This window comes from Mya arenaria, chromosome 4, assembly GCF_026914265.1.
Source record: "Mya arenaria isolate MELC-2E11 chromosome 4, ASM2691426v1".
Taxonomy (NCBI): domain Eukaryota; kingdom Metazoa; phylum Mollusca; class Bivalvia; order Myida; family Myidae; genus Mya; species Mya arenaria.
This window is the reverse complement of record NC_069125.1, coordinates 34,015,996-34,026,613: the sequence shown is the minus strand read 5'-3', so window position 1 is coordinate 34,026,613 and position 10,618 is coordinate 34,015,996. Positions and strand designations below refer to the sequence as shown.

At 33.0% G+C, this 10,618-nt stretch overlaps 1 protein-coding gene across 1 annotated transcript; it reads left to right on the top strand.

Moving 5' to 3' along the window:
• Positions 1 to 624: 624 nt before the first annotated feature.
• On the top strand, positions 625 to 2,919 carry LOC128230764 (tripartite motif-containing protein 66-like). Its single transcript, XM_052943204.1, has 4 exons — positions 625 to 759; positions 1,023 to 1,892; positions 2,376 to 2,515; positions 2,899 to 2,919. Exons 2-4 carry the CDS (start codon positions 1,028 to 1,030, stop codon positions 2,917 to 2,919), a joined length of 1,026 nt encoding a protein of 341 aa, XP_052799164.1. The 5' UTR covers positions 625 to 759; positions 1,023 to 1,027.
• Positions 2,920 to 10,618: the final 7,699 nt, after the last annotated feature.

The following is a 10,618-nucleotide window of genomic DNA, read 5'->3' as shown; positions in this document are numbered from 1 at the left end:
TAGAAAAATATGTGGTAGTTATATTAAACTAGGAACAAGGTAGAGCATGTTATAAATAAATATTCTCCACATATTAAAATGTTTCCTTGCATTAAAGGCATCATTTATATAAACTGTTATCGATCAGAAAAGTATAGTATTGTGTGAATCGCTTTCGGTGTAATGTTTTAATATGGTATACCCTCTCGCACCCTCAGACTAGTTTCGAATAGAATTTAAACGTTTCAATAGTGACATAAACTCTTTTTCTCCATTTATAATATGTTCAACATTTTGCACAAATGTCCAAAGTTTTTCGTTTTATTTAAATTCAATTTTCTTTCATGTTGTATTTAGACAGACACAAAATTTCGATATTCTAGTTCATGCGTTAATAAATTATTATTTTTTATTTACGAGTAGTTGTGCCAAAGAAAATTCTAATAAATGAAAATATTGAAGGTCAAACATAATTAAATGCATTGTTTTGTTTGACTTTCTGTGATCAGACATCAAACCAAGAACATTAAAACCGTAATCTTTTTCCATGAAGTAATTACAAAATTCAAAAACACGCGCGCTGATAGTGATATTGTCACCATTTGGACTGGAAAGATTTAGTCTAACAATCTTTTTTCAGTGAAGTAATTACATAATATCAATTCAAAAACACGCGCGCTGAAAGTGATATCGACACCATTTGTAAATGGGAAGTTTTAGTTTAACAACATCATATAAAATAAGAATTTAACTGTAAATATAATGATGGAAGCAATTCAGGTAAATGCAATTTCTAATTAGAAATTAAGTAAAACAAGGTCTATACAATCACTCTAATTTATGAGTGATACTATTTAAGCATGTTGTTTAACGTTAACTAATGCGAGGAGTTTATGTATAGGTATGTGTACTTCAATATATAAGTTCTATCTAAATAACAATGTACATAGCAAAAGCTTACATCATCTAAAATGGAATGGCTGTGTGGTATACTTTGCGTATTTTACTTTGCATATATGTATGATAAGTATGCTTTATTTCAGTTTTTATGATGGAACTTCAGGGTATTGACCATTCAGATGATGTTGACAATTCGTCGGCTGATGACACAATCTACTGTAGCCCCTGTGAGAAAGGGGACGGTAGCCATACAAATATGAAGGTTACCCAAGACCATGTTGTACTCAGTGGTGATTCCATGCCATATTTTCATTCGCCTAAAGATGGTAAAAAAGAATTAACTGGATGTACGGAACAATGTCCGAGTCATTCCAATGAAGTTATCAAGTTTTTCTGCTCCAAACACGATTCTCTTAATTGCAGAGATTGTATTGTTGTAGGTCATCAAACATGCAAAATTGACTATATACCAGACATTGCTGAAGGCTTTCGGCTGGGCAAGGACTTTGAAAGTCTGAATACCAACATTGCAAAAGTGGACCGCGACCTAGAAAACTGCGATAAATTGATTGAAACATGCCTGAAGACTATTGAAGAAGAGGTGGCTGAAGAACTCGAACAAATACGGGCACACAGAGAGGAGCTGGTTGCATACTTCGACAAGAGAGAAAAAGAGCTGCTAGCCAAGGTGAATGATATCAAGAAAATCAATGATGAAAATGTTCAATCTTTTAAAAAAAGATGCCAGGTTGCAAAATATAAAATGAACGCAATCAAAACAAGTCTAGAATCACATGAAAATAACGTAAATCAGTTATTTATTGTGGCTAAACAGTCCAAACGTCAGCTGGAGGAAATTCGAACAACGTTAGATGATATGAACACAAATTTGTCAATGCAGACTTCCAAGTTTGTTAAGGACCACGAAACTACTAATCTGATGAAGTCTCTTACAGCCCTTGGGACTATTGAGGAAAACAAGAAAATGCCACTACAAAAACCAACAAATAAGGGTGTGTTTGATTGTTTCTTTAACTATATATTGTTTAAGTTTAAAAGGAAATACTTCTTCATACTTCACTTTGAATAACAGTCCTTTAAATAGGTTCACTCTATTTGGATAAAGCATTTGGTTATAGGCCCTTGTGAAGCTTGTTGTTTATAAGTGTATACGCGCTTTTAAAATGACGCATTACAATAATTTGAAATATATTAGTATTATACATGTATGTGATATTTAGTTGTGATCCAGAAAGGTAATATATTTGGTAGTTAGGAATGAAATAGGTAGATGACATGGTAACATTTGAATGCTAAGTGCTAAGGTCTGACCATAAGTAAAAGGAAAACATGCATTCATAATAAAACCTGCAGGTAAAATTTAGTCGAAAACGTCAAAGATTCCCTGTATAAGAATGATTTTTTTGCATCCATCATTCCATGTTACTGTCAATGTTAATATGTGGTATACAATTGAATGTTACTGTATTCCTCAGGTTTTCCATTCAAAAAGGCCTCATCAGCTGAAATCTTAGTCAGGCAAGGTAAAATGTTCACCCCAAGCTGGCTGAGTGGAATCACCTTTCTGTCAGACGACAAAATACTTGTCGCTGATTGTGGGTACGGAAGTTCTTCTGTAAGACTTTTGAACACAAAGAGCAATAAAGTTGTTTCTCAATTGAAACTAGCATATTTTCCATGGGAATCATGCCTTGTGACCCCGACCAAAGCAGCAGTAACTTTACCTAGGCAAGCAACGATTCAATTTATAGAAATCAATGGAGATGCACTTACCATCCAGGGAGAAATCAAGCTAGATGGAGACTGCAGAGGCGTAGACTATCATGATAAAAAGTTGTATGTATGCTTCAAAAATGCTAAAAAAATTGAAGCCATGAGCCTTGAAGGAAGAATGATCCATAAAATTGACAACAAATCAGTTGGAAACGAGTTATTTATGGGTCCATTGAATGTAAGAATAATGAAAGAGAAGTCACCATGTGTCTTTGTTGTTGACAGAGAAAGCCACACAGTAATTAAGCTTAGTCTTACGTTGGGTGTTCTGGCTCAATATCAAGACCCAATTATGAAATGTCCACATGGTCTAGACGTGATAGGGAATGGTGAACTTGCTGTTTGCGGGAGAGATACCAACACTATTGTTCTCATCGACACTGCAGCAGGTACGATGAAAACACTGCTTGGTGCAAATGATGGAATAGACAAACCTATCAGCGTTTGTTTCTTACGTAGTCAGCAGAAAATGTTCGTTGGAAGCAAGGGGGGTAACTATATCAAGATATTTACATTCGAACGGATGATTGAATAGGCTTTAGAGGAAAGCTTCGTTAGTAGGGTAAAGAGAATATATCAGCAGGAAGAATTCAACTGATATTCATATATTTTATGGTCTATATAAAGTTATAAACAAATTATTGCTTCCTCACGTGTATTTATTGTTGTGAACGAAAAAGTAACGCAGTGGCAAAACTTAGCCTCACCTTGAATTTTCGGGCTAAATATCAAGACCATATTGTGAAGTTTCCGCATGGCCAAACATGATGTGTTAGGGAACGCCAACTAGCTGTGTGTGTGTGGGGGGGGGGGGGGGGGGGTGCGCGCGTGCGTGCGTGCGTGCGTGTGTGAGAGAGAGAGTAAACTAACACTGCTGGATTCAAAGGATGGATTGCACAAACCAGTAGATTGGATAACCCATTTAGTGTTTGCTTCTCCCGGAGTCAGCAGAACTTCTTCGTTGGAGGCAATGGGCATGATCATATTAAGACATTAACATTCAAAGCTATGTAGCTTTTCCCAGAGACGACACTTCAGAGAGTGTTGTATTGTTAGCGCGATGACAACATAGTTCAAATAATTGTAGGTTGACGGATTTTTTTACTATTTTTGATATGGCAAATCCTTCAAGTACAAATTGTTTTGTACCAAAAGTGGGTAGTTATTCCGACCGGAATTCCGGGTTAAAACATATTGCTTCAATAAAATATCATAAAAACAAGAAATATTACCAGATAATTATTATTATTACTTTATATTAGTTCCTTACACAAAAAAAAATCGAAACACCTCGGAGATGGGCGGCCGAGTTGTTACCATTGTATTTATGAGGTCTGTCTCGAAGTTTGTCGGAGACGGTCGAGTTGTTACGAAAAGTTAAATAAGTTAATTGTTAAGAAGCAAAATAACAATGTTCATTTTTGTGATACAATTTAAAAAATGGTCTCCATTTTTGTGTGAAACAATGTCGTTACTTTTTTATTCTAGATAAATGGAACTCATTACACTATACCTTATTGAAGATTTGTTGTTGTTTTTTGTATAAAATGTGCACAAAAGGGATGATATTCAATATGCAACTTATGACATTATGGTCATACATCATTGATTTCAGTCACTGTTTAGGTCCGTTATTTACATGACACAATCCAATTAGCTAGTATATCGTTTTTAGATCCAGTTGAGACCAATTTTGAATACCATCCAAGACTTTAATTTGGAATGTATTAAGTATTTCTGTATGAATTTATCAATAACCATTAGTCAGTTTATTTTCTCACATGTACAGGTAATTATTAACATTTAAAAGTAGACACGTTATGGATGTTGTGTTGATATTGCTGATTAATATTTCGGGTTGTGCTGTTGATAATGTTCATTGATATGTCGAACCTGCATGGTGAGATTGATAATGCTGATTAATATTTCGGGTTGTGCTGTTGATAATGTTCATTGATATGTCGAACCTGCATGGTGAGGTTGATAATGCTGATTAATATTTCTGGGGTTGGTGTTGCTAATAGTTATCTATAGTTCTTGTGGTGGTGTTGATAATGCTAATTTATATCTCTGGTCGTGGTGTCGATAATAGTTATTCATTTTTTGGTGGTGGTGTTGCTAATAGTAGTTATATATCTGGCTGTGGTGTTGATAATGCTGATTAATATTTCTGGTGGTGGTATTGATAATGCGGATTAATGTTTCTGGTGGTGGTGTTGATAAGGCGGAATAATATTTCTGATGGTGGTATTGATAATGCTGATTAATATTTCTGGTGGTGGTATTGTAGTGCGGATTAATGTTTCTGGTGGTGGTGTTGAAAATGTTAATATTAATATGTCCGGTGTTGCGTTTGCTTATGGTAATTAATTGGCAAATGTTCGACAACAAACTTAACATAAGCAATACACGTCTGGAATTCGGACCCTTCTGCCAGTCCATAGACAATCGCTTGACCTAAAAAACAGACGCTTTAAAATTTGTTTTTCATAATTCATTGTGATTGTGTAAACATTTATAGCTTGTTCTTCTGTATGTATTTTTATTCTATACTAAAGGAAATCCTAAACAATGTATACTATATATACTTTGTTGATACTCCGTTTTAAGTTATTGTATGACATTAACATCTTAGATTTGAATTAAACATTTTAATCAGCTTTTTAGTCATTAACATGTCATTATTATGCCCTAACATTTGGGGCTATATATGAATCACCTTGTCCCGTACGTCCGTCGGTCCCTCTTTCTGTCCGTCCTGGGACATCGGGACAAGTCTACTTTTCTCCATATTAAAATTAAATATGTTTTTTAGGTTTTGGCTATTTTTCCATGTTTCTTGCTTGTATTTTTTTTGTTTTTATGTTTTATGTCTTTGGCGTTTATGTTTATGTTTAAACTTTTTGCTACTGAGCTTGTTTCTGTAGTTTTTCGCATACATATTTATAAAAACTTTGTACACATATTAACCGTGTTAAGCTGAAGTGCTGTGCATAAGAAACATTATTTCATGTATGGTATTTTTTGCACGTTTATTTTTCTTCACTCCATAACTTCATAACATTCTCGGTATTGACTTTTAACTTCGTACACATATTGATTGTGTTCAGGAGGAGTACTGTGCAATTTGTTTTATTATAACAGTCAACTCAGTTAAAAACTGTGCTATGCTGTGAAAAGCAAAAAAGGAAGATTCATGCATTATTCCACAGATGTTAGTAGTTTCTTATTCTAGTAGCCATTATCTTCATAGGGCATTCTTGAAGACGAAAGAAACATTTTGGTAAATTGGTTTCTTTCCAAACAAATCAAAACATATTTCAAGTTATTTCAGTTGGCTCAAAGTCTGTTAAAGAAATAATACAATTCAATATACTTAAAGATGCACTATTACTCCCAAATAAGATTTACCATATTTAATACAATTGTTTTAATTTACCAAAAAGGATTAATAAATGTTAAAAAATGGTTCTTATGAAGGATACTGTGTTTAATTTGAAAGAAAGGTGCAGAAAACACAGTATTTCTACCTTATGAGACGATAGTAGATCATATTAAATCTCTTAGCATTCACCAATCATTTAATATTTTGCCTTTTCAGCTATTAAATTCACGGCTGCCATCTTGTTATCAGTAATTATTTTTTTTTTCATAAATGCAATATTTAGTAAGCAGTTAAAGGTGTAACATATACTCGACTTTAAATAAAGATTCTTATATCGTATATCTTGTAAATTGTATGTTTTATGAACAAACGTCATTCCATGTGATACTTCTTATTACAAGGAGGTTGTGTAGTGGGGATATTAAACACATCCGGTGATAGCTCTAGATAACATCGAGAAGTTATGTAATAAGGCATGTGGAAATTTATATTTAGTTCCGAAAATCGCAAAAAGAAAAAAGGTGTATATGTTGTAAAATTCAATCAATGTGTTTAGATGAAGAAATTCACCAACATTGAACTTGTTAACATTGTTACCGTGCTAACACCGGTGACTTGAAGGGATCAGGCGTCAATTACTATATATGTATACCCTCACTTTTCTCTACCTTGATGGGCATTCAATCAGTCTATAATATTATTACAGACTATTCAGGGACACATTCTTAGTCAAACTAGTACCAAAAATCCCAAAGCTCTGGTCCACCAGGCCGGTCTGGTAAAATTAAAATGCGATTGGTCAATTTTTCAATTGACAAAGAACATAAAATGCAAAGAAGAAATGTTTTTGGTCTGGTAACTCTTGACTGGTCTTACCCAAATGTTTCCAGTAAGGACATTTAAGAAGCTCTTCTCGTATCCTTGCAGGAACAGGTTTCAAATCGGGAAATGGATTTGAGTGTTATATGTACTATAAGGCTACAGCTGCTCACATAAAATTATAACAAACTACATACCTTTACTTCGATATACCTTTTTAACTACGGAGTTAGAAAGAAAAAAACAGAAATGAAAGATTTAAAAATTTATTCAACAGATGTTTTGTGTTTGTGTTTATTCAAATCATATTACAATAAAATGGTCAACGATAAAGAAGATATCATGGCACGAAACATGCCCTTATTTATCACAGTTCGTAATAACGTACTAGCAATATATCAAAAGTTATCGGCCTCTTAGCTTTTTGCATAAATATTGGCGAGAACTGTTCACTCTGTTCACATCAATGATTGGCCTTGACCTAGAAATCAACATTATCCGATTTTTACACATAACTATCGCAGAAACCTGACCTGAAAGTCACCAAAAATGTCTATAAACAAAAAAACCCATACAAATTGCACGCAAACGCTCGTCTGCTGTTGTTGTTTTTCAACAACTAACAACACACATATTGAAAAAAGTTCACCACATGAAATTCACAAGCAAAATGACCTAACATAAAAAGGTAAGACCAATTGATATTTTGTGGGCATAATGAAACACTGCTTTACGGTGTCGGGGTCTAATGTGGGAATGTGGCGCACTGTTCCTTCCACTAAGGACATCATTATTATATATTAGTATTTATATAAGCAGTTATAGATTAGAAATGTATAGTATTGTATAAAGTACTTATATTACAAATAAACAATACAAATTCAGTCTAAAACTCAGTATGATGTTTTAATATATGTTTACCCTCTAGCAAAGAACGCTATCTTACATTAGTCCCACAACCTATTTTAACTTTTATTCAGTGACATTAACTAATATAGACTTTTTTTGCTGTCCAATTTTTAGTTGTATTAAAATTTAATAGTCTTTCTTGTTGAAGAAGGCGGGCACAAAAGCTAGATGTTTAACATACGAGTGTATAGAAAAAATATGACCTAATAGTTATGTCTGTATACATTCAGAGTGAAGAACATAGACCTTTATAGTACAAGTTTGCATGTCAAACATAATTATAAAAAAACTAGTTGAAAACAAACAAGGAAGTTTAAAAACATGTATTAAAAGTACTATTTTCCATAAAGTAATTACTGATTATTAATTCAAAACACGCACTCTGAATGTGACATTGCAACCACTTGTGAATGGAATGTTTAGTTTAATTAACTAAATGTTATAACAACCGTATATAAAATATAAATTTAACTGCAAATATGGAAGCCTTTATCTTATTAATATTTTACAAAAGCAAACCAAACAAGTTCTATGTGACATGTACTGCGATCAAATGGCTATTAAATACATTGTAATTGAATTGGTTGCAATTTCAGAGAAAACGCATTTCGAAGTATGATTTATTTTAGCTTTAATAATGGAACTCAAGGGTATTGACCCTAAAGATATTGAGAATTCGTCGGCGGTAGCGTTCATGTTAAAGGCTTCTGTATCAACTGCAAAGAATATCTCTGCTCAAGCTGTATCAAAATAATCCATAAACATCCTTAGGTCACCCAAGACCCATGTTGTACTCAGTGGTTATTCATAAGGACAGAAGATCAAGAAGGTAGATGTGGATACCATAATAAATGTAAGGATTGTTTTCAGTCACCTACAAAACAAAATTAAGTAATAATGATTATAACTTTATTTGGGATGCGTTGAATATAACTGAATATATTATTAGACTGTAAAGTTGTGGTATTTTTGGTTTATCCGTTCTAATTTTGCATTGCGATATGTAGTATGGGATGTGTACTTAGCGTAATATACATCTAAATATTTATTTATAAATTTAGTAAGGTAGTTATAACAAAATAATGTTTTAGTAAGATTACATGGTAAGATGAGGATATCTACTTTGCGACGCAAAAGCTGATTTAATTGGTATTAGACAGAAATGCTATTCTGAGAATTCAATATGTGGAAATACTATAGCGTCAAACAGAACTATTCATGACGGGCCTGCTATACAGAGTTCCAATTCTGAAGATGATTTTTCATTAACAGATACACAAAGGTGTGAAGGACTGAGGTAACCTGTCAAATAAAATTAATAGATCCAAGTGAAGAAGGTTACAATGACTTTGATCTTGATGAAACTTACAAACCAAGCAAGGATCATTTTACTTCCACTGATACAGAAAATGGGACTGTATTAGGAAACAATAAACAGAAAACAGAGGTTTTAGCGAGGAAATTCATGGAAGAAAATTCCGAAACATATCAAGATCTAGCAAATGGAAACTCGAATAAAACATAGCGGGAAAGAACACAGACAGATGTCCATTATTATAAAAACTAATGTACAGAATAACACTCTTACAAAATAAGAGATGCAAACAAACAATAAAATTAATAATTAGAGCCATTCGGAAAGAGGCTCGCTTATTAACAAATTTCAGGAAATCGTTTAATAAAATCTTGTTTTAAATGACAACTCGTGTCCGATCCTTTATAGCTTACCTTTACTATACTGTTATCTTATCATCTGCCTTACATAATGCATTTTTTATTATTTGATATATTCTATTGGAGGACGTTTAATTTATCTCCAACTTTGTTTGGTGTCATGTATATTGTTAGTTTATAACGACATACGTCATATAATTTGAATGAATGACATTTTTTTTTTCAATTTCCATCCTGGTTTGTCAATTACTCGAAACAAATGAACTCAACTTATACTTTTAAGAGAGTACTCATAAAGTTACATACAGAGCAAACAGTGAGAAGTTAGTGTATATAAAGACAAGTAGACCCCTTCAGGGTCGAGCATGCTTTTCTCTGAAGGGATCTGCTGGTCTTGTTTAACGTCGCACGATACAATACGAAATGTTCATTGATCTTTAATATTGCAACATTTGGTACATTATGTCAAATATAAGTGATTATATTTCTAGTATTATAGTATAGTAAACGTTATAATAATTCATTAATGGTGCAATAATGAAGCGAACTATATTACAAAGAACAAGGCTATTTATCATGATTAGTAATTCCAGTTCAGTGAATAAGCACTTACGTTTATCATAATTATTACACATGTAAACAGTTTTGCATTGCACACTGATTATATGTATACACAGGATAGTGTTCATTGTTTTACGCACAAAAATGATACATGAAGCTTATAACTACCGTAAATAGTTCTGCTACAAACGGAAAGTATTTTCCAGTATGAAAAATATACATTTACAGCTTTAGACATATACCAGAACATCTCCCTCTTTTAAACGATAACAAATCATGCATAATCAATAAAACATAAATATTCTGTGTCTTCAATAATATATGTATATATATATATGTACTTCTATATATATACTGTAGTGTTCTGATCACAAAATTATGTCCACGAAAATGTATAAGCTCACATGTGTGTTCAGTGTTATCAAGACTCACATCAAACAAAGTTTATCATAGAAACATGATCAAGAGGAAAATTGACGAATGTTTTGAAGGTTTGCCAGGCATCGTAGCTATTGTTGATGGTATTTTGGTTTTTGGAAAGACCGAACAGGAGCATGATGCAAATTTGAGATTGGTCATGAATAGGTCAAGAGAAAT

Coding starts and splice junctions, on each gene's coding strand:
- LOC128230764 (XM_052943204.1), top strand. CDS start 1,028: ATGATGGAACTTCAGGGTATTGACCATTCAGATGATGTTGACAATTCG. Junction 1,893..2,375: donor ACAAAAACCAACAAATAAGG/GTGTGTTTGATT, acceptor TGTATTCCTCAG/GTTTTCCATTCAAAAAGGCC. Junction 2,516..2,898: donor GTGGGTACGGAAGTTCTTCT/GTAAGACTTTTG, acceptor TGTTGTTGACAG/AGAAAGCCACACAGTAATTA.